Genomic DNA, 25,455 nt, shown 5'->3' with positions numbered 1-25,455 from the left:
CCTGGGGCGGGGTGGAGGGATGGGGAGAAAAGGCAGACAACTGTAATTGAGTAACAATAAAAATTTTTTTTTAAAAACGTGCAAACTCTGTTGTACCCGCTGTGAATTCCTCTACTGTGGCATTTCATGCACCCTGCAATGGCTCTCTGCTCTTCCTCCTCTTTTGCTAGACTATGATTTTCTTAAGGGCAACAGCCCTGTTTTAATCAACTTTGAATGACCAGAAATTAGACACGCTAAACCATTTACTGAATGAAAAACTATTTAAAGGTCTAGAATTAACACAAGGGAAGTGGGGGAAAAGTCAGAGAACACACAGCTGTCTGAAATTATCAGAAACATTCATTCTTTAAATCAATTTTGAATATAAAGTGCAGGAGAGTAATTCATTCATCTGCCTAAGGGAAGAATGTTGAGGAATAAAAATATAGCAATAGCTTTTCATTTATCATTTTTAGAGCAATAAGTAGCAATTTAGAGCCATTCATCAAAGGTTACTTAAGGAAAAAAAAAGATGACGATGAAATGTGATGGCCGTTAGGTTAAAAAATTATGTCATTATTATTTACTACAGTGGAGAGGAGAAAGGAAAAAAATTTTCTAATATCCCATTCTTGAAAATTAAAACCATTGGATACAGGACTATTGAAAATGCATATAAATCAGACTGCTCTGAATTATATGTATATAATATATAAAAGCAGGGAAGAGAAGAGGGTGACCCAGATGACAAGGGAAATAATGACAAGGTGAAAAATTGCTAGATGCATAAACAATGTATACATTGTCTATCAATGATCTTGTTTGCTTGTAGAAAAATGTTAAACATGTATTCTAGCTATCATTCTTTGATATAAGAAAAGAGCTTCTTTTTATTTGTTAGGTTATTTTATGAGATAGTGGTATGCAAAAAGGCTGGGTGAAAGTGCCGAGTCCTTCAGAGCTCTCGAAAATTGCTGGAGAGGTAAAGCAGCCAATTAAACATGCTCTTGTGAGATGTAAGCTTCCTGCGTGGATTTAACACTTTTGTCTAATTAAAACACTTGCTTGACATGTCTTCCTGCGCACGCACTGGCAGCCCGCTAGAAGCCCTTTGTCGCTGAGAGAGATTGGCAGGCAACTCGATAAAAGTGTTTAGTGAAGTGCCTTTTAAACCTACTTTGCATGAGTACACCTGCCTTCTTCTTGAGGAAAATAATAATTAAAGAAGTCAACTCTTTATCCTGTTCTGCATGGATAAGTGCATCCTTTTGTTCGTTTCAATCTGTCTAATATTGAGATTGAAGTTTCAAGCTTTGAAGAGAGTCAGTGTTTCTTTCCCTGGCTTTAATTCCCAGTTTTCAGGACAGGAAGAGATGAAGCAATTTTCTGAGCATATTGAATGTATGATAGACCTAAAAGAGCCACAGATTCTTGATTTATATTCCCATTGAAAGGTAGAGTGCAATTTCTTCTGTTCACCGACTTGCTTGATAATGAACTTGTCAGACTTCTGCAGCTGGGTTGTAAGGAGGCTGTTTTCTAGATTCTGTCTTGGCCTCAGAACTCTTGTTCTTGGAGCCCTGAGCTGCGTTGTAAGAATCTCAACTACCTTGGAGCGGCCACAGGTTGGGAAGCCCAAGTCGCAGGACGAGGGCTCTGGAAGATGAAACAGGTGCGGGCAGGAGGACCGAGAGCCCCACAGCCCCAGGCATGTGAGTGCAGGCGATGCCCCAGCAGATGCCACGTGACCCAGCTGAGCCCTTCCCGCAAATTCCTGACCCACAAAATCGTGAACGCTAACAAAGTCTGTTTTAAGCCGCTAAGTTTTGGAATTAGTTGGTTACGCCCCAATAGTTAACCAGAACAAACGGGAATCTACTGAAAACTTAAAATACGTTTATAAAATGAACCTTGCCTTCTATTTCTATCTCTACTTCAGCTTCAGTAGAGCATTTGGATACTTAATAAATTAATTTATTCAATTAGAAAGGCAAGAAAAGTTATCCAACTTGCATGTAGTAAAGTCACTCAGAAAACATTCAACAAAAACATAACTTATTATTTTTATTACAGAAATAATAGTAAGGACAAAAATTGATATTCTTCACAGCCCTCCTGAACTTTCCCCTGAGCATGGATAGAGTGTCAGCATTTCCAAGCATCTGAAAATTTCTGCCGAGCGGTGGTGCGCCTGTTGACCCAGCTGAGAACGGATGAGAGAAGAGGAAGTTCAGGTTACAGAAACAACAAAGGCCGCGGATGTATCAGTCTCTGTCGGGAGAAAAGCCTTTCATCGGAGGGATAAGTTCAAGAAAATTTCAATGCTGAATTTCCATTTCAATTGAAAATAAGCATTTAATATCTAAACACTCCATTGGGATGAAGTAGTTTTATTTTTATTTTTTTTAACTTATCAGCGTGGACACTTCAACATACAAAATGTTACATTTCTGCCTGCACAGTAGAATTCCCACGAATGGCTACAGACTGCAAGGTGAAGCATGATAGGAGGAGGACCTGTTAGCGACAAGGGAATGTTATTTTTCCAGGAGAAAGTTTCTAAGAGTTTTCTAGACAGAACCACTGAGTCAGGCTTGATTTTTACCCCTTTTAAAACCAGCATTAGATTGCTTCTTTTAGTTTTTGGAATCAATATGAAAGAGGGCCTTCCACAACCTAATTTGATGAATTACTGAGAGGTAGGAGAACAGTGAGGGAAGGAGAGGCACACACACCTGGATGACCAAGGGCTAAAAGAAAAGAAAGCACTTTGACCCGGGGACTGAAGGAAAGTATGGTTAATTCGCAACCTCCACGGAAAACCAGCTTCTTGCTGCAGACACTCACTGCCACAGCCTGTCCTGTAAGCACGTCAGCCACGAAGAGGTGACCTTAAGAGTGAGTGCACTGGATGAAGTTCAGGAGACAGCATGCATTGAGGATTTTCGTGTTTCTTCAAGGCCGGAACTTTCTGAGCAGGGAGTGCCAGCACCCTGGGTGCAAAGATGAATGAGCAGCAAGCACACCTTGGACGTTAAAGCCAGAGTCCTTGGTGAGAGATTTATGATTGCCTTCCCCTGGGACCATCTGTTTGTATTACAGCCATAATGGTTCTAGAGACCTTGCCCTCCTCTCCTCAGGGAGAATCTGCCTTAGAAAGACAAGGGCGAGCCCTCCCCGGAGGAGGCAGCTATGCCAGCACCCCGTGAAAGCTCTGATCCCTTGCATGCGCCAGGTGCATCTGGATCTCAGCTGCATCACCCTGCAGGGCTTGGTGTGTGGGAAACCAATGCAAGATGTTCCGTAAGTAAATAATCAGCCTGTTCACGAGCCAGAAACCCCAAGTCTTCTGTGAGGACAAAATAAATATAGACAAAAAAACCCCAAAAAACAAACAAACAAAAAACTTGACAGGACTATGGTCTACGGGGTAAAATTGCCCTATCATCACCCCTGTGGTGAAAGCTGTGCTGTTTGGGCTTTGGGCTCGCTGCATCTGCTTAGTCAGATTTTTATTCTTGGTCTTTTTCTATAATCCATAAAAAATAAATATGTTAATAAAGTCAGTGCTCTTTGTTGGGAAATATTACTAAAGATAAAAATTAAGCCCTGGCTGGTGTGGCTCAGTGGATTGAGCTCCAGCCTGTGAACCAAAGGGTCACCAGTTTGATTCCCAGCCAGGGCACATGTCTGGGTTGTGGGTCAGGTCCCCAGTAGGACGTGCTCGAGAGGCAACCACACACTGATGTTTCTCTCCCTCTCCTTCTCCCTCCCTTCCCCTCTCTAAAAATAAATAAATAAAACCTTTAAAAAAATTAAGCATTGTTCTGGCCAGGTTACAGTGTCATCCCAATACACCAAGGTGGTGGGTTCGATCCCTGGTCAGGACACATTCAAGAGCCAACCAATGAATGCCATATTAAGTGGAGCCACAAATCAATGTTTCTCTCTTCTCCCTCCCTCTCTCAAATCAGTTAACTAAAAGTAAAAAAATAAGCATTAATTTTTAAAAAATAGAATTGCATAAAAATTTTACATAGCCCCCAAACTCTGTGCATCACCAGAATTTGAGTGCACGGGCACAAAAACTACTTCTCCTATAAACTACTTACAGGGAGTGGATGAGATTGTTGGGGACGGGGTGCAGGTTTTGCCAACTTTGCATCTGTAATCTTGGCGTAGTGCTTGATATCAGCCAGTTCTAAGGACAATTTAGTGGAGGTAAACACAGGAGTAGTTTGTGCTATGACACAGTTTCTATGTTGTGTAGCTTCTGGGACCAGAGACCCATCCTCAAACCTCACATATTCAGCATAATAATGAAACTAATATAAATAACTTATAATCTATCATAACCGCATATAATATGTCCATCAGGAAGGCAAGTTGTCATGAGAGCAGAATAGTGGTTTGTCTAGAGGCTAGAAGAGGGAGAAGGAGAAAAGGCATTCCTAAGAGTACCTGCGTCATTTTAGGGAGATTGGCAGACTAAGGTCTTCTGGGACGCCTGGTAATTACACGCCTCTAGTGAAGAAGCCAGAGCTGGTCTGGAGTTAGCAAAGGTCAATGTGAAAGTCATGCATCACACAATTTGCTTTTTGTATAACCCAATTCTTTTTCATTTATACATATGGGTGTGATGGATATAACGTATCAAATAGCCATCAGCCGATAGCTGTGGCTAGGCACTGTTTCAGTGGGTTACTTAAAAGACGCTGCCTTCATGTACTGCTTCTCCAGTTTGGTTGCAAAGTGCAAAATTCAAATAGTTGACTTAAAAAAAAACACTGTAAAACTGGAGTGAGATGAAGACATTGCAGACTTCTGATTATTTTTATTCTCTTTTGTCTTTTTAGCCTGATTATCAGATTCACATTTATAAGAATACAGTTTTAAAAATAATTGCTTTTGCATGGAATGCAAATGCAAGTTTTTAATTTGCCTTAGCCAATATTTTACAAAAAAATAAATGGTAATGAAAAAATACAATCAAGAATAAATCAAAAAATATTTTACAAAATATATAGTTTAATAAATTCTGAAGGTGAAATAGGCCAAAATATTTCGCCCCCTATAAACTAGCAGGTGTGTGCCCACCAACAGTAGGCGGTTTATTCAAAGAGCACTCGTGGCCGAAGCAGGACGATAGTAGCATGCACTGTTACACCGTAGCTGTGGAAACCATCACACCGTAGCTATGGAAGGGCGCCTGTTGCCATCTAGGGTAAAGGCACATGGTCCAGGGAGGTCCTTGCCTTGGAAACAGTCATCTGTGCTCCTTCTGCCGGGCCCCCAGGGCTCCATGGCAGGATGGTTTCAAGTCATATCCATTTTTATTAACTCCAAATCTGTGCTCACCAGACAACTGTTCCCCCTAGATTTTTGCTTTTAAGACGGCTTTGGATACTGATGGGATAACAATATGAGGCCAACCAATACGCCCTTGTGAATTAATCAGCAGCTTCTATCTTTGTGTTGAGGACCCCGTTGGAATTCTGTGCCTCGTAGGATTTTCTAATACAGACCAATCACTTCAAAATCTGCTCAAAACCCCTAGATGAGGTGGAACCCTGAGCCCACAAGGGTCACTGCTAGATCCCAGAGCTGTTCAGATTCAAACAGAAGGGTAGCTCTCTTAAGTCATCGTCTTGGATCTGAACCTTCAAACATAGAGATTTGAGAGCATGAATTAGGTGATGGTACAAAGACCCCCAGAGATATAGTTTATTTTCATATTCTGGAAAAAAAAACCAACAACTTTTAAAGGGAACCTCTGCCAGAATTATGCAGAGTAAGCAGAAGAAAGAAAGAAGCAATTGTATCCTTGCAGATACCCTGAAGGAGCCTTTTAATTTGGAGTTCGGTTTCTTGTGTTTTGTTACTATTATAGGAAGCAGGTATTTTCCCCCTGCATTGCTTAATATTTAATAAATATTCAGTTTATTTTAATAAATATTCAGCTAAAAGATGGAAAGCTTGCTGATAAATGGATGGAAGAGTAAAAGGGGTAAAATGATGCAGGACCCTGAATATATGGAGAAGGGAATCCACAATGCTAAAATAAATGAAAAAGGTGAGCTAAGAAAGAAGAGAGACTACAGAGGGCAGCGGGTGGAGAGGACCACAGAGCAGGGGAGGAAAGGTGAGCGGAGCCTGGGCAGACACTGTGAGTGATGTCCGGCCTACGTCAGGTTCACGGTCCGGGTATTGAGATCCCTGAGCCAGCGTGCGAGCTCCGTGAGTGAGTCCCTCGTCCAGAGTCCGAGGGCAGAGCACTGCACAGGACAGCTTCCCTCCCTGTTCTCAGGGAGCTACGTTTTAGAGAGGAAGGTGAGGAGGAGGTGGGCATGTAAAAAAGTAAACAATGAAAATACCCGGCTCACTGTAAACAGACTACACCAGACAGAGGTGCAGGAGATGCTCTATCACAGTGACAACGCCCGGCTGATGGCGGTAAACAGGCAGGTCAAGGAACATCATGTGGAGGGGCGGCAGAGGTTGCTATTTAAGATTGGGAGGTTAGGAAAGCCTCTCCCAAAGCGACGTTTGTGCCTAGACCTTATCACAGAAAGGAGCAACCACGAGAAGATCTCAAGAGCAAACTTTCTGGGCTCAGGGAGCGAGCTTGGCCTGCTGAAAGTCCCAGCAGAGGCCGGTGTGACGGACCGGAGCAAAGGAAGCAGAGTGTGAGCAAGGGAGCAGCGCCCAGGGAGGACGCAGTGAGGATGTATTCTAAGTAACTTTGGAAAACCTTACAGAGTTTTAAGAAGAGAAGTAACAATGAGTCTGCGTGGTCAAGATCCTGCTTATTTTCAGAGTTCTGCAACATGCTAATTCGATCAACAACGTGGGTCTTCAAAAGTCCATGTAGATTCTTACTGAAAGGAGACTAAATATTTTTAGATATTATTTTAAAACAAGAAGAATCTGGTCATTGCTAAAACAATTTCCTGTTTTTTAAACTACTTTTAAAAACTCATTTGGCTTCAATGGAAAGCAAAAGAGGCTAGTACTATGCCGCTTTGATCAATTTTGAGATGAAATATATTTTTCAAAAACATTAATGTTTAAAAAACCATTTTATTAACTATTCACTGAAAGCATTTTGAAATATGAAATACAAGATTGCACTTTCTGAAGATGCCGAAGAAATCAATTAGAATGATACATGAATTGGGCTGTTCTGCCCCTGGAAAGAAGAGGCTGCAGCTGAGAACGAGAGAAATAAAGAGCCTCAGCCTACAAATCCCGGTTTAGGAACAAGTTCCCACAGACAGAAAGAGGGACTAGTACCAGAAAGGTCAAGGAATAAAGAGAATGGAAAAATACCTGTAAGAGCACTGAAGGAGGAAGCGGCTCATTTCCATTCACTTTTCTCCTTGTAGCTAATTGCAAAAATATATATATTAAAGCTCAGATTTCTTTTCTGAGAATGCCCAGAGAAATAATACCTGCAACCGACTCACAACTGGATTTTTTAAAGCCAAAAATCTGCTATTATAAATTGTCTCAAAATATGTTCTGCTTCAAAGTTGAAGGGATATTTTCCCATATGATTCATAGTCAAAAGTTATTTCTTTAAATAATAATAACAATGAAACTAAAATATTCAGGAGCTAGTAGAGTGAAAACAGCAAAGCATACATTTTAGCTGTATGAACTAATACATTCGACATGTTTGTTTATATTTATTTAAGAAGTAAGCTCAATGAATTATGCCTTTTAAAAGCATATATAGATTTTTTCTGGAGTTCTGGCCAAGACAGAGGCATAGGTAGACACCCCTTGCTTCCTCACACACCCAAAAGGAGGATGACAACCAATCTAAAGTCAATAAACAACCAGAAATGCCAGAACATCAAACTGCATGAAACTCTGACAACCAAAGAATTAAAGAAAAAATCAACCAGAATAACCAGACCGGTAAGGCAGTGGACCAGGAGGGCTGACTCAGAAAAACTTGGGGCAGGCGGTGGATCTTGGGGGTGGGGCTGGCCGCTGCGAGGCAGTTTGCTGCAGGGGCGGAGCCGACTTACAGGGAGACTGAGACTCAGAGCTGACTGTGGACTGCGGCAGTTGTGGCAGTAGGAGAAGCTCCCAGTCTCACATGGTAGTCGGAAAGTGGGCTAGAGACGAGCAGGTGAGCCGTACTGTTCCCTCTCTGGCCCCTCCCCCACAGGCAGTGCCAAGGCACAGCAAGGAGGGCTGCCCTGCCCTGGTGAATACCTAAGGTCCCATCCCCCCTACAACTTATCAGCTGTGCCGAGACAAAGAAATATGGCCCAAATGAAAGTACAGAGCAAAACCTCAGAAAGGGAACTAAGCGAGAGGAGATTGTCAACCTTTGTGATGGAGAATTTAAAGCCCTGGTAATCAACATGCTCACAGATCTGATTGAACTTGGTTGAAAAATGAAAAAACAAATTAAAAATACCCAAAATGAAATAAAGCAAAATATTCAGGGAACCAACAGTGCCAGGAAGGAAACCGGGACTCAAAGCAACGATTTGGAACAAAAGTTAAAAATAAACATCCACTCGGAACAGAATGAAGAAACAAGAATTAAAAAAAGTGAAGAGAGTCTTACAAACCTCTGGGACGACAAGAAACATTCCAATATCTGAATCATAGGGGTGACAGAAGGAGAAGAACAACAGCAAGAAATTGAAAACTTATTTGAACAAATAGTGAAGGAAAACTTCCCTAATCTGGTGAAGGAAATAGACTTCCAGGAAGTCCAGGAAGCCCAGAGAGTCCCAAAGAAGCTGGACCCAAAGAGAGTCCACATCAAGGCACATCGTCATTAAGCTACCCAAGATTAAAGATAAGGAGAGAATCCTAAAAGCAGCAAGAGGAAAGGAGTTACCTACAAAGGAGTTCCCAGAAGGCTATCAACTGATTGCTCAAAAGAAACTTTGCAGGCAAGAAGGGGCTGGAAAGAAGTATTCCAAGTCATGAAAGGCAAAAACCTACATCCAAGATTACTCTATCCAGCAAAGGTCTCATTTAGAATGGAAGGGCAAACAAAGTGCTTCCCAGATAAGGTCAAGTTAAAGGAGTTCATCATCATCAAGTCCTTATTAGATGAAATGTTAAAGGGACTTAGAAAAAGAAGATAAAAAATATGAACAGTAAAATGACAACAAACACAACTATCAACAAATGATCCTAAAAGAAAAGAAAAACAATGAAAACAGAAACTAAGCAAACGACTAGAACAGGAACAGAAGAATCAGAGAAATGGACATCACATGGAGGGATTTCAGTGAGGAGTGGGAAGGGAGGAATGGGGGTAGATACAGGGAAGAAGAAGCACAATTAGTAGGCATAAAATAGACAGGGAAAGATAAAAAATGGTATAGGAAACAGAGGACTCAAAGAACTTATATGTGTGTTTGTTAAGTGAAGGAACCAAGGAAGGAAGGAGGGAGGGGGAGAGTGAGGGAGAAGGGATGGAAGAACATTTTTCTGCCAGAACCATTCTGCCATCACTGACAGGACAGCAGTGTAAACGCACCTCGATGGTGTTCACAGAGCACCCTGCGTGGTCTTTAAGGCAGGAAAGTCGACAGACCCACACTCCATCCTGCCTCGCCTGCCGTTTCTGGGGAAAGCCTGTGGCTGGACTCAGAGGGGCCTGTGTTGGGGTCCCAGCACAAACCCAGACATTTTCGTTTTGGAGAACAAAATGAATTTGTCATCCACATTGCTCATCTGTGAAATGGGGACAAGGGGACCTACTTTAGAGTTGAAGCTCAGAGAAGATAATATTTCCCCAGGAACAGGGCAGAGTAAGTAAGCACTTCACAAACAGTAGCAGTTTTGCTGTTATGATGATGAATCAAATAACAAAAAAATCACTTTGCCTTTTCCCCTTCCTTATTAAAATGGCTTCTTGTATGAACTGACAGATGGGAGAAGTGTTCGAAGACAAAGGGCCACTTTCCTAAATTACCTGTGCATTGCCTAAGGGGTAGGTGTAAAAGCAGGACGCTTCCTTTCCCTTCTACACCCTTTCTGAGCTCTCAGTCTTCTTAAAAGAATTCTGTATGTCTTATGTAGAATGTGAAATATGAACATTACAGGTATTGGGGAAACAGTGATAACTGTATAAATCATATAATTACTTGATATTCTTTTTTAATTGATTTTAGAGAGATGGGATTGGGGGGAGAGAGAGAGAGAGAGAGATGGAAACATCGCTTTGTTGTTCCACTTATTTATGGACTCATTGGTTGGTCTTGCATGTGCCCTGGCTGGGGATCAAACTCACAACCTCAGTGTATCAGGATGATGCTCTACCCAGTTGAGCTACCCAGCTAGGACCTATTTGATACATATAATCTCCATATAAACTCCATATAATCAGGCTTTTGAAATAAATTATAAAATATATGTAAACTGATACCTTTTTATTATAAATTTAGTTTGTGAAAGCAAAATAATTTCTAAGAATACACATTAAAATGTATTCATGACATTGCTTTTCCTTTAAATGAATGAAAATTAATTCAGTAAACATCGTGATGCCGTGTTCTTTCTATTTAAGTACAAACCTGAATTTACTGTCGGACGGATTAATTGAGGAATGGGAAGCACTTGAAGGGGGCCAAAGAGTTTCAAACTTCTCTGCCTTCTGTTTATCTAAATACTCAAGAGGCAGCATGAGATCCTGCCCTTAGGGTTCCACTTGGCTAACAAGGAGGAGAAATAAATTCCAGCCTGCTCTAAATAGACCAGGGTTGCTAATGAAAAAGAGTTGAAAAATTTATGTTAACTTCAGACTTCAAGTTCATGATTTATATACAGTGGCAACTTCTCAAAACTAACACTAGAAATTTATAGTCTACACCTTAGATATTTTGTATCAAGTTGTTCCTAAGTATGGGAGACCAGGAAGAATCCACTAGTAGAGAAAAGGAAATTAATTTTTTTTTAAAAAAGCAGACACATAAAGCACGGCCATCCCCCCTCATTTTCTTAGTATTATACCTTTACCACTTTATCATCTATTAAAGACTTTCCTTTTAGAAATAGGTATTTGAGCCACTTTGGTGGGTGTGGGAGGGAAGGAGAAATAAACTTGAGGAGGATTGTGGTGACCAAATATTTAATAGATTCGATACAAAAACGTTATTCATTCTAAGGTTGTGGTATTTACTTTCACTTTTTATAGGAACGTGTGGCCCTGAGTTGTTCTTGAGTGACATCAGACTGAACATGAGATGCCAGAATCAAGACAGGTTCATATTTCTTGTATTTGAACTTCACCTCCAGATGTTACATTCTATTTCACATATATACAAGCCTTTCCCCACTTGGATACAATAAGAAAATGTGGTATTTGTGGAACTTTAAGGGATAGGTGTCGAGGTGGGACTCAGAGACGGAGAACAGCCCTGTAAAAGGAGGCCCGAGAGTGGGGAGGGGTCTGCTTTCAGGTGAGGCAAGCTTTCAGTCTTAGCGTTTCTGCTTGAGAGTATTGTTCCCAAACAAGTTGTGTATAAATATTTGTTAATTGATTAACATTGCAGACAAAAGCAAGTATTCTTGGGGTGGAAAGCTTCTCTTTTTTCCCCTGTTGAAGTTGCTCTTTTTATAATAGGTCCATTTAAAATACAATTTTATCCTAATCTTATACTCACCAACTGTTTCAGAATTAGTCCTACAAATAAGGATGAAGGTGGGTGGGAATGGAACAGCCTGTGCGTGATGGAGCATCGAAACTCAACAATCTTGGCTTCTATACCAACCTACAGACTAATGCACGTGGACTGATTTTGACTGAAATAAAATCCTGCATGGGGTAGAATTTCAAATGTGGTGCCCACCTCGCCAGCTTCAGACGTAAGAGAGGAAGAGGGAAACAGGTGCCTCTCAAACTGAGGGCAATTACAAAGCTGTGTGTCTTTGTGCCCGGGCAGGTAGTTTGCTGCTTGCTTCAGGTAGGACTGTATCGCCCCCTGGGGGCAGGAATGACAGCTGATGGCTCACAGTGCCCACCTCCATCCAGGCACATTGACCGAGTATGGCAGGCGCCCCAGCGAGGTTGTGGGCACAGAGGCGAGACTACATTGACGTATCCCTGACGCCATCCTGCCTCTCTGGTTGCTACTGCTCAAAAACGGAGGTTCCAGGAGGCTCTGGACACAGCACAGACAGCCGACCTTCACGGTGCATTTGACAATGATGCTGATGCTAAAACAACTGGAGGTGGGGAAGGCAGGCATGTCAGCAGCACTAAGAACGGATAACAGGTCCCTTTAGTGTCCCTTACAGCACCATTTTGCCCAATTGTCCTGTGATAGTCACAACCACGGGCTACTTGCTGAAGACAGACGTCTTCAATAACTTCAGCAGTCCCTCTTATCTGCGGGGGGTAATTCCAAGCGCCCCGTGGCTGCCTGAAACTGTAAATAGTATCGGACTGTACATATACTATGTGTTTTTCCAGTACATACATACCCACGATAAAGTTTAATTTATAAGTTAGACGTAGTGAGAGATTAACAATAATAATAAAATAGAACAATTGTGACAATATACAGTTATACAAGTTATGCGAATGTGGTCTCTCTCAAGATGCTATTGTACCGCGCTCACCCCTCTCCTCGTGACGAAGTGAGATGACAGAGTGCCCACCTGAGGACATGGACTGAGGGCACGAGGCAGCGTTGTGACTTGGTCATGCACCGCTTAACTAATACAGCCTCTCTCTCTCCTGCTCTCTCTCTCTCTCCCGCCCACTCAGCAAACCAGCACAGATTTCTTATTCCTTCTTCACAATTTCAAGGATAGAGGATTCACTCTTACTGTAGATCTCAGCAACCTCAGCATAGGACTTTTTTTCTTATTAAGTAGAGAACTTCCACCTTTTCACCTAAGGAAGCACTTTCTGGCTTCTCTGTGGCACATCCGAATTGCCAGCACCAGTTTGTGCTTTGGGTTCATCACTGAGTAAAATCAGGGTGACTTGAACCCTAGCACAACCCTGATGTGACAGCAGATCTGGTAACCAAGCTGGCTACCGAGTGACTAACAGCTGGAGGGTCCACAGCTGGAGATGCTGGGGAAACGGATGAGTCACGTGCTGGGCGGGGCAGATTGCTACTTGCCAGACTTGATCACTACTCAGAATGGTGTGCAACTTAAAACTCATGAGTCACTGATTTATGGAATTTTCCACTTAATACTTTCGGGCTGAGTCTGACCGTTGGTTCCTGAAACCACAGAAAAGTGAAACTATGAATAAAGGGGGGCTAATCATAAGCACAAATGAGAGCTTAAGCAGACAATTCCCTAGGTTCCTAGCAGTCCTCTCTTTGAGATATCCCTAGGGCATGGCTGGGTCCCTCTGACTTGGAGGACAAAGGTGCAGTGACTCAGAAAGCAGCAGGTGGTAGGAAAAGACAGGTAGCTTGACTACATAATATAAGGTACATTGAGGCCTCCATTCTCCCATATATATCTCATTGCCATGGCCAAGAGAGGGCTACAGACATTTTACCGGCTATGGGAGACTCATCTTGATACAGTTTACCTGCTTAAACCGATTTTCCTCTTGGGTGGGGAGAGGTAAGGAATGGAGACACCAAGTTTCTCTAGGCCCAAGCCTAGCGGAGGCTATTCCCTCCAGGACACGGCAGTCCTAGGGGAGGGCTCGCTCAGCCTGGCCACGCTGCAGCCTCTCATCTGGGCGATCCAAGCCGCTGGAAAGAGGCCTCATCTTCGGGCTTCCTCCTGGAAGAAGGAGCTGCCAGGGCCAATCTGAAAATGCAACCACGTGAAACCAGAGTGTCCAAGCCCTGGGGCTGCTGACTAGAGAGGGGCTCCAGCTTTCTTATGCTAAAAACAGAGGAACTCTCTGCTTTACCTTCCCAGTGACTGCTTAGTCTCCTGGTTAGAGCCGTCCACAGTTGGGTGTTTCACTCCTGTAGCTTCCCAACCACGAACTATGCACAATGGTGTCCACTTTTAGATTCAGAAACATCTCCACTCCGGCAAAGTTGCTGTAGCCAAGTCTGTAGGGGTGAAGTGACATAAATAGTCCGGCAATTCTGTGGTGGTGCTCACTGTGGACAGCTTGTGCTGTCAGCTGGCTGCGGCCATTCAGAAGGGCTGCTGCTGGTGTCAGGAATTCTGAGCATTTTTTCCTGCTGGCTGAGGTCCAGGGACATGTGAGTAAGTAGACAGAAGAAGCCCTTTCCCAAAGCGGTATATGCAGAGGGAGCTAGCAAAGGGGTGAAAGCATGAAGAGGCTCTGAGTAAAACAGCAGCAAACTTAGCTCTGCCCAGAATGAGCGCCCAGCACAGAAGCAAGCTGAATGTTGGATCAAACACGTGCATGGTGTCAGCTAGACCCTTGCCCGCCCCCACCCCATTGTCTCCTATATCACCCCAACTGAGAAGCCATGGGTTAGAGCGGGAAGACAGGTGCTTCAGATTCAGACAGCAGTTAAATCTTAACACCCCAGCATGCCAACTGTATGAACCGTATGAGGCCACTTTCTGGCAGCTGGGATTGTCCAGATGAGAGGCTGTAGTACCACCCGGTCTAGTTCATGGCCTCAGTTACTGTATCTGTTGAACGAAGAAAATAATATCAACATCCTGAGATCTGTTGTGAAGATTACATTTAAAAGGATAATGCAGCCCTAGCTGGTGTGGCTAAGTGGGTTGAGGGCCAGCCTGCGAACCAAAGGGTGGCTGGTTCCATTCCCACTCAGGGCACAGGCCTGTATTGCAGGCCAGGTCCCCAGTAGGGGGCGCACAAGAGGCAACCACACACTGATGTTTCTCTCCCTTTCTCTGTCCCTTCCCCTCTCTAAAAATAGATAAAATCTTTAAAAAAACACTTAAACATAAATTTAAAAGATAAAAGGACAATGCAAGTAAAATGCATAGTGAGATGATCAATAAGATGATGCTGATGACTGATGAAACTTCCTGGGGGAACAGTTGCACAGAACGTCCATAGCTACCTAAATAAGGCCGCATCAATAACGTACGTATGTTGTGCTTCAGGTTGCATCCACATTGCATCGCTCTTCAACCTTAAAGCGATTTTCAGCAACAGATACCAAACAGATTTTTTTTAAATCTCTTCATTTTACTGGTATAATTCCAATAAATTTTCAGTCAGGAAATATTGCAGTGCTTGAAAAAAAAAAGCACAGGAAAGCTTAAAGCAAAATTGTAAAATAGAATTTAAATGCACCTATATTAATTTCAGGACAGGGAGTATGTGCAAATGAGATCTCTGAATTCCCTTGTTTCATCGGTATAATTTCATCAGTGTAGCGGGAGAATGCCGTCTCATCCCTGGGCGGCTGCCCCACAGCTCCAAGGCTTGGGGTGTTTTCAATGAGGCGTTGCTCTTTATTCCTCTGTAAAACCCTCTGTTATTTCCGTTGTCTAAGTTAAAGGAAAGGACAGGCTCTGATTTCTTTTCTTCGTTAATAAAATCATTAATAATTGTAATGTAGTAATAGATCTTCCCAAATGACTATTTTTACTGCAGGTTAACAGATACACTGTTCAATTAAAACAATTAAAACATATACACTTATCCGGGAAAATAAAACCTGCAAAAAGCTAAGTCATGCAAGGAAGGAAAATAAGCCATTAAAATAAAGGTTTGTGGAGGTCAGACAATAGCAGAGCAGGCATCAATTCTGAACTGTTGGCCTTGTCAAATTTTTTAACATCCAAAAGTGCCACTAATTCCTTTCTATGAATGTGGCATTATGAAGATTATATGTTACAGTCCCGAGAGTGCCATGGTGTTTGCTGCGAAGTTGAGCAATGCCATTTTTTGAGGCCCCTAAAATGTCTTCACTACAAGAGGTTGCCCTCACTGAGGCAGACGCTGCAGGGCCTGCTGCAATCAGCTCTGCGTAATGGCAACAATTTATAACAAGCACTTTCAAATCCATTTTGATGCAAATTTACTCTTAATTGTGTGCAGAAAAGAAAGTCAAAGTGCAGAACAGTATGTAGAAGGTGCCACATTTTGTATGTATAAAGGTTGCAAAAGTAAAGTATGTGCCTTTCCTGCTTAAGCAGCGCTGGAAAGACAAGCATGCAGGTGAGCACGCACCCACACAGACACGCACCCACACAGTGGTTACGGGTGGTGGGGACAGACCCAGGTGGATGGGGAAGGGGACCTCTTCTTGCATGGGTTTTCATCTTCTTGGTTGAAAAGGATTACGTTTTCTACAAACCGGAAACCATTGATTCAGTTTTAAGAAAGCATGATATGTGAAATTAAATGAGATATTTTCCTATGTGGTTTCTATAATTGCACAAATATAATTGTAAAATTAATTTTATATTCATAAATTCCCCACTGATTTTTTTTTTTGTATCTTTGAGCCATCTATAACCCGTATTGAAGGTTGTTTCTGACCTATTCTGGGTTCGGGTTGATTACAGAGCTGAGGAGGTTGAGGAGGAATGCTTCTCCTGGCCTGCAAATTATTGAATAAAGAAACTGCTCATTTTAATCACTTATGGAGGCTAGAACTTAAAGCATGATAATACAAATAGCATCCCCATAGTGTCTCATTAACTTTTCCAGTCGGCGAAGGAAGCACATTCTGGCGACTATAACCGCAGTAAGAAACACATCGAATGTGACTAAAAGGAAACAGCACAACTTTTCCAGTGTTTTTGAAAAAGAATACTGTTATACCTGTGTTTTATTATAAATAACCAGGTTCTGTCATTTTTATCTTCTTGCCAGCAAATGAAGGACATTGTTTCATAAAGCTTCTAAAATGTACATGAATATTTAATTAAATCATATTTCCTTGAGAAAATAAAGTTCATTCGCATTTATAGCAGACAGTTGTGAGGAGCACATAATTTTCTTAAGACCAGGGTAGCCAGTACCGGTTGCTTGTGGAACAAAACTCCTCAATTTTTAAAACATTTTTTTAAAAAATAAACATACAATCATAAGTGTTCATTTACTTTAAAAATTCTAAAGATGAAGAAAATTACTGTATATATATTTTAAGTCCTTGTATAAATTACAAAACTCAAGTTTATGTTACAGAGTCCCTTCCCCATAGGAAGCATAAAGCACTTTTGTGGTACCTTTCACCAGTTAATATTTGTATCACATTGAACTTGACAAAATAAAAGTCGATATTGCATCTGTAAGACCCAGGAGAACATTCTTCTAAGCTGTCTCTCATGACGGATGAGCTTCAAAAGTCATTTGATTGCCACGATTTAACTCAAGCTCAGATAAAGATATATAGACGTAATACACATATTGACTTCAGTAGAAATCAGAAAAATCAGTGAATTGCAGACTCCTCTTGCTTGAGGTCAACAAGCATCCTTTGGAAGACAACCAAGAGTTGTTTAAGACCAAAACAACAAAATAAAATTATGACAACAATAATTATAATAATAAAAATAACAGTAATAAAATAAAAACAACAACAATCAACAATGAGGTAAACTCCCCTTGAAAAAGGCAACACGCGTTGCCTGGACTGTCAGGAGAGAGTTCGATTGTACCTGACGCCCAAATGTTTTTCCAACCAGATTTCCGCCAGTTGCATGGTTGAGGCAAAAGTACTTGCCTTGGACCCTAAGCACATCTTATACTGCTTAGGGTCCAAGTTAGGGTCACAGTGCACTGGATGGAAAATATGCACCACTCCGACTTCTTGACTTCTGAAGGGCGTTAAGCCAGAGAGAATGACTTTATTGTAGAGATCTACATCTTCCAGTCCCCAGCCCTGTATTGAGGTATCAAATCCACCTGCACCCAGAAGATCACTTTTATAAATACAGGTGATTCCATATCCGTAGTCTCTCCAAAATCCAGTCTTTTTTGAGAAGACAAAGTCGTCCTCAGGAGGAGGGTTTCCTCCATGGGTCACCTTTGGATCGTACTGGCTAAAGATGATGGGGTAGTACACCTGTCGTCCCTGAATTGTGTTGTCTCTACATCGCTGGAGAAAGTCTCCTCTGAAGATCAAGTCAACATCACAAAATAGCAGCAAAGTGTCGTTGTCAAACCGGGAAGAGGCCACTTCAAGCCCGAGACCTCTGGAAAACTCTCCCTTCATGGGGATCAGGGTCACTTCGGCTTTAGGATACTTGCTCTGATAGTCTTTTATCAGCTCAATATGCTTGCTGGAATCTTGGCCAGAATCCCTACTAAATAGGATGATGACCAGTTTTACATTCTGCTCTGGGATAAGACAAGTATTTTCAAAGTTGTCCATGAACCTCAAGAAAATGTCATACCTTCCAACAAGAGGAACAAGAATGTGGATTTTCTTTTCATTGTGCCCTCCCATTGTTCTGGCATCTTGAAAAGAGGACAACATCTTTAAAGAATCAGATACAAAGGACTGCACGTCACTGTTAATGCTCTCCACGAGGCTGTGGACATCTAGCTCTTCGGTTTCTCTGAAGAATGGCTTGCTGAACACCTGCTGCAGGTAGGCATGCCGTCTGACGGGCACCGTCAGCTTCCTTCCCTTGTGTCTTTTGTACAGGAGGAGTAGATCCAAAATGTACTCTACCCCGTACGTGGGGTCCACCCTGCGGTAGCCATACTGGATTTCCTTGAAGTCGATGAGCCGCCCCCTGCTCTTGGCATTCTCGTTGATCATCTCCATCACCTGCAGGACGGTGTCGTCCAGCGCTGTTCTGAGGATGCTGCTGATGCTCTGTCGAGGAGGCTGGTTCTCAGAGGCTGAGTAAAGGAGTTTTCCTGTCAGGAACTCCCATTCTATCACCTCGTCCCTCTCGCGAGGCTGGAAGTGGTTGAAAGAAGGCATCACTCCCAGCTGCTGGTCCTCTTTGCTCACTTCGCTGTTACTGAGCTTGCTCATCAGCGCGCTCTCCCGGTGCAGCTGGATGGTGCGGTAGCGGAGTTCAGAGATTTTGCGGCTGAGCATGTAATTATGCAGCCGGTATTGGTAGGCCGGCCTTTTGTTGGGATGAAGGGTTATGGCTGCATGGATTTTGCTGTTGTGAAGGTCTTGAATATAACCCTTTCGATTGTGTTCGTAATTTTCATGGAACAGTTGCTGCATCTGAAAAGCAAAAGGAAATCAGGATGTTAGAATACATTTTAAGAGAAATAAAACAATAAACTAAAACATTACAATTAAAATATTTGATGTTAATTATAGATGGCATTTCATAACAAAATGACTTGTAAAATTTGTATTTAAAAGAAATAAAAACAATTTTAAAACATCAAATCCGCATGCTCAAATACTGCAACTAACCTGTCAATTCATAGGCAAATGCTGCACGCTAACCTCCCGCTTTATATTTCAATGTAAAGGATCTGTGTCCCTGTACTCATTCTGAAATCAACCTAAAATATCAAAGAAAACAAGAGCTGAATAAATCCATAACCCCATAATGGACCATTGTGAGAAGCAAGGGGGTAGAGCATGGATTTGCCAAAATGGGGGGCTCACCTGAGGTGTGAACCTGATGCCCTGTTGCTTGGAATGACAATATCACCCCCACAGCAGAGGTAAATTTTGTTTAGCATCCTCATATGCTGTCTTTACAGAATAAGTTCTTGGTAAAGTAAGGCAGGACAGGAACTGTGTTGGTCTATGCTCCTGATTTAAAGGTTCATATTCCAAATTAGACAGACTTGGCATCCTTCGGCACCAGAAAGTCTCTCCACTAGGGTAGAACAAGCTCACTACTTCAGACAGAAACAAAACCCAGGGAAATGCTGAATTATGAGATCACACTTCAGACAGACAGCTGATCCCTCCTCTGCCAATCAACACAGAAACCTCCAGCACACCTACTCAAGATGACTACCAAAGGAAGAGGTGGAGGGGAGGACTCCATGAATATATTAATGAATGTGGAGAAAAGAGATACTGTGAACTTAAGAATACATATGCAAAGCAAGTGAAAGTTATGGACCAATCAAATAAATTTAAAAAAATACCATCACCATAAAAAGAACTCAAGGAATGAACAAATGAGCTTAAGGAAGATAATAAAACCATTGATAGTTCCATTACAAGAAGCACAAAAAAAGATTTGTGGAAAACACAGCTAGAATAGAAGAGATGAGAAAACTGACCAAAATAATAGAAATATGAAAAAGAGGATAAAAGTTTGGAGATACATATATACACACACACACAAGCATACAATACATACCTCCATATCATTCATATATTTAATATAGATTTAAAAGTTAGGATATCTACTTAATACTATTAAGTAGCTATTAAAGGAAATACAAATATGTATGTAAACTATGTCTGAGGGACATACTACCCTTCAAATGAAGGCAGGTACATGTGTGCAATCAGGCCAAGAGAAAAACAAAATAAAATAAGCAGGCAGAACCCACTAGGCTCTAGGCAGTGAAAGAATGAATCTTGCCACAGCCCACACCGCAGCAACACTCAGTGCTGAAACACAGTCGAGCACAGTCTAGGATGACTCACAATTAATGACTCACAATTTTATGTCCCATCAAACCGGAACTCAAGTTATCCCGACCAACCAGGAGGTCAAATTTTAACGCAAAAAATACATAGCTCCTGACACATGAGAACTTGCCGTGGATTGATGATGATAAATTCTTTGACACTCCTCCCATCAGAAGGTGGGGTCTCTGTCCCCTTCTCTTAAATCTGGGTGACTGTGTGACTACCTTAGCTAACAGACCACAGCAGAAGTGACACCATGACGGTTTCCAGATCAGCAACTCTTGTCTTTTGGCACTCTCACTCTGCAGAAGCCTGCTGCTAAGTAAAAAGTCTGTTATTTTCCTTGTCGCTGGCCAGGATTTTCAGCAAAATGTAGGATAGCAGAATCCTTGATCCAATCTCAGAGTCAATAGTTCTTGTTAAAACATTAAAGAAGTTCCTTCCTAGTTCTCGTTTGCAAGGAGTTTTATCATGAGTGAAGTTTGATGTTGAGCAAATTATTCTTTTTCTGCCCCCATTGAGAAGATTCTGTGATGTCTTTTTTTTATGTGTTATGGTTGCACTGGTTGATTTTCTAATATGAAACCATCCGGTATTCCTTGACCAGCTCATCTTAATCTCAATATATTATCCTCTTTACATGTGGCTGGAATATACTTGCAAATATTTGTTTAGAATGTACTGTGAGATACCAATTCTCCCCACTTGGTATATCGATTCAGTGCAATTCGGGTACAAATCCCATCATAAAAAGTTGTTATTAATATTAAGTTGATTCTGAAATTTACATAGAAATGAAAAGGCAAGGATACTCAGAACAATCTTAAAAATGCTACAAACAAGAAGTTAAAGAAATTTAGAAAGTAGGATATTGGTACAAGGATAAATGGAACAAGGGATCAAAATAATCCAAAACCAAACATACACATGACTTAGGACTTAGGACTTGACTTATAACAAATATGACACTAGAGAGTGAAAATAGGGCGATCTTTTCAGTAAACAGTACAAAGTCATCTGGATATTCATATGAAAAATAGTAAAAACTGATCCCCCACATTCCACAATTTTAAAAAATCTCAGATGACTTGTTAATATGAATATATTAATATATTCATATGAATATATGAATATAAAAGGTAAACAAATACAATTTCTGAAAGTTAACACAAGAAAATATCTGTATGACTTTTGGTTAGGTGAAGATTTCTTAAATATAATCCAATGTACTAACCACGAAGATGGGTTGGCTTCTGTTCAACCCCATGTATGGACAACTTATCCCGTTCAAACGAGATGAAAATATGTGGGTGTACTTAGCAAAAGACATTCTAAACTTTTCTGACTTTTGTCTTGCAGGGGGAACTTATGTTGAACAGGCTTTCACTTCATGTCTTGTAGGTGTCTGTACTCCCTTAGAGAGCCTTCAAATCCATACTGTGTTTGACCATAAAAAAATAAATTGTAAATTGGGCCGCTTTACAATTAAGAACTTTGTTCCTCAAAAACACTGTTAAGAGATTATAAAAGAAAAACTATAGAGTGGGAGAAAATATTTTTAATAGATCTTACAAAGAAGGACTAATAACCCAGAATACGTAATGAACCCATATAAATTAGTAAGAAGGAAAACCCAATGCAAAATGAGAAGAAACCCTGAATGAGCGCTTCACAAAAGAGAATATGCTAGTTCCCGACAGACATCCAAAAACGTGTGTTAGTTCGCTCATCATCGGGGTGAAGCAACTTACAGTCACGATGTGATAACATCGTTGACCTACAAGAACGGCTAAAACCCAACAGACTGATAATGCACTGCCGGATTCGGAACTCTCGCGAAGGGCTGGCGAGAATGCAGCTTGGTTCAGCCGTGTGGAGAACTGCATCAGCTAAACCCTGTGACTCAGTAGTTCTACTCTTAGATCTGCATCTGATGCAAATGTGCGCACGCACACATCTAAACATCTATAAGAATTTTCATGGTGGCAGCATTCAAAATACTTCCAGACTGAAAGCAATGCAATCGTACATCGAGTAGAGTGGAGAAATAAATATAGCATGTTCATTCGATGGAAAACAAGACATCAATTAAAATAGATGAAACACTACTACTCACAACAATGTGGGCAAATCTCACAAACAAGAAGCCGTGTACAAAAAGTACGTGTGCTTGATTCTACTTATATGATATTCAGAAGCAGGTAAAGCTGACCTATGCTGTGATTAAACGTCAGGGAAGAGAGCGGGGGGATTCAGAGTGCTGTTGGTGTTGATCTAGGCCGTGGCTAAACGTGTGCGCTCAATTTGCGAACATTCACTGAGCTTAGCATGTGTTTGTCTGTTATACTCCAATTAATAAAAGGCAATTTTAAAAGTATACATATACATGCATGTAGAAGTAGGTAGAATTTTCTGATATGTATGTACAGAAATGTGTGTGTGAATATGATGGTGGGGAGGGAGGGAGGGGAGAGGGGGAGAGAGAGAGAGAGAGAGAGAGAGAGAGAGAGAGAGAGAGAGAGAGAAGGAGAACAAGAGAAAATATATCACAGAAGTTTCCCTAGAGAGACCCAGACCACAGCAGATTCTTTATCTCCAGTATTTTGCCTGGTTGCTTTTCCATACCCAGATTTTTCAAATCAACATCCTTTGACTTTGGAGACTATAACAGTATATATTTCGAGAAGGATTTTGGATTTGATTCAAGACTTAGTTCAATTGCATCCAATAACTTTTTCCTGCAAACACATGCCAATTGCTATTTAAAACCATGATGTATGTTAAATTAAATCCATAATATGCAGTGGGCTGTTATATCTCCATTTTGTAGTATTATTATTTTTCACCTGAAATCATTTCAATATTTAACTTTAGGCAATTTTCCATATACTGTTTTCTTTCTATGCAAGAAGGTTAACAAAAACCACTTCTGATCACAGATAGACTACTAATTATACCACCTCTAGAATACTGGCTATCTGAAACTATTTTTCCTTGAGGCATGCTTTCCTGATGTAAAAAGGAAACATTTTAAACAAATAGGAGACACTGCTCCGAGGGAAGCTGTTAAACTGCAGGCCTATCTAGCTCCTGTAGGGGTGCTGCACAATCTAAAGGCGACACTTTGTTATAGAACAAATAATACCTTGGTAGTAAAACGTTTGACTAACTTGCATCGCCCATCATTTGCAACCCAAGCTGCCTCTATAGTGCTTATCTTTCTAATGTATTCCATTGCAGAAATATTACAAGCAGACCAAGATGGTGACGGGAGCAATCCTGAAAAACAGCACGTTAAAGCACACTCCAGGTAGTACAGCAGTAATGAAGACATCTTGGATTTGTCATACTTCCCACTGAGAAGCACAGAGCACATCCACGTCTTCTCCTGTTATACGCAGGGAGGTGCAAGCTGCACAGGAGAGACACGAGAATGCTCTGCAGGAGTCTGGCTATGAAGCCCGCCAGGTTAGAATTTCAGTACCGGCTCCGCAACCTCTAATCCATTTCTCAGTGATCTCTCTAAATCTCAGTGACCTTATCTATAAAAGAGAAAATGCCAACTACCTCACTATTCATTAAACTGTTTCTCAGTAAGAACAAATACATATGCGATGCTTAGCATTGTGTCTGGCACACAGAAAACACTTTGTCAATGATAATGGTGGATAAACAATAGTTCAGGGATCTGCCAACCCGCCCCGCCTCTGAGATTGTTCTTTTTTAGCTGGGAGTTTTCAGAGAATGAGAGCGGGGCCCTTCAGTGGACTTGCTTCATCTTCATTCATTTCTGGGAATGTCTGGAAGTTATCACTTGACCACATACACTAAGGCAGGGGTGTCAAACTCATTTCCACCGGGGGCCACATCAGCCTCATGGTTGCCTTCAAAGGGCCGAATGTAATTTCAACCCCTTAACAGTTAAGGCGCAGTTACATGTATACAGTCCTAAAAATCTTTCAGCCTTTTGAAGACAACCGCGAGGCTGATGTGGCCCCCGGTGGAAATGAGTTTGACACCCCTGCACTAAGTGAGTCACCATATCTAACATGCCATTGAGGCACCTTCTGCTCACAAAAGTCCTCAACATTTCACTTGAAGAAAGGTACGTTATTCTAGGGATTTCAGGAAACCGAGGTTTAAGAGGGTTGATTTAACCAAGGGTCCAAGGAAAATAATGACATTATCACTAAAGCTAGAAGATGTAGCCAGTTTTGCTACTAAATTTTGAATGTAGCAAAACTGTTTTCAAGTTAAAATTTACTTTTAAAGTTATATTACCTTGTTTGAAATAGTTCAGGACCTCTGCTTTACGTTGGTTTCCTCTCCTTTACAGCACTTTCCATGGAGGTCGCAGCACCTGCAGAGCCTTACTCTGAAGGGGGAGATGGGGGTCACAGTGGCAGAATCACAGTGCTGTGCCCTGACTGGCCCCGGAGCTTCAGGGGCACCACTCAACATGCACCCTCGGGGAAGGAAATTGTCTGAGGGGCCATAAAGCAAATCTATCACAGAAGTCAGGGACTGGAAAAATAAATGCCAGAATACAGCTGTGTATTATTAATCTTCTACTCTATTAAACTTCCATTCCCCCCTTAGATTTATTAATATTGAAAACAAAGCACAGGCAATTTCTGGGGTGATCACAGCTATGTGAATTAGGGACCTCTGTTTCAACAATTAAAATCTTAAAAGAAACGGTAAGACATTGACCGCAACCAGGCACAAGGCAACATTCGGAGCAACGCAAAGTTCATAAAACTAGACCGCAGTAACGGAGGCACAACTGGACACATTTACTTAACACCATTAAATTGCACACTTACAAGGGGGGAGTTTTGTAGAATGTGAATTATTCCTTAGTAAGGCTAGTTTTAAAAAGACATAGGGAATGCTAAAAATAAAATACAGTAACTTCCAGCTTTGGGAGACCCTGGAACAAAACGTAGTCACTAAAATATGTGTAGTATTTCCAAAAGCCAATGAGGTTAAGCAAGATCAATTGAAGCAAAGTGGA

The 25,455-nt window shown here is 41.4% G+C and overlaps 1 protein-coding gene across 1 annotated transcript in view; it reads right to left on the bottom strand.

The window, feature by feature from the left end:
• Window positions 1-16,648: 16,648 nt before the first annotated feature.
• The window catches only part of CHSY3 (chondroitin sulfate synthase 3), a 243,999-nt gene continuing 235,192 nt past the window's right edge, over window positions 16,649-25,455 (bottom strand). The window contains exon 3 of the mRNA XM_053913397.1: window positions 16,649-19,052. Coding sequence (XP_053769372.1) covers window positions 17,496-19,052 — 1,557 coding nt within the window. The 3' untranslated portion in view covers window positions 16,649-17,495. The remainder of the gene's footprint in view (window positions 19,053-25,455) is intronic.

Source organism: Desmodus rotundus, chromosome 10 (genome assembly GCF_022682495.2).
Source record: "Desmodus rotundus isolate HL8 chromosome 10, HLdesRot8A.1, whole genome shotgun sequence".
NCBI classification, from domain to species: domain Eukaryota; kingdom Metazoa; phylum Chordata; class Mammalia; order Chiroptera; family Phyllostomidae; genus Desmodus; species Desmodus rotundus.
Note: the sequence above shows the minus strand (reverse complement) of the source record. Positions and strands in the feature narration are given on the sequence as shown.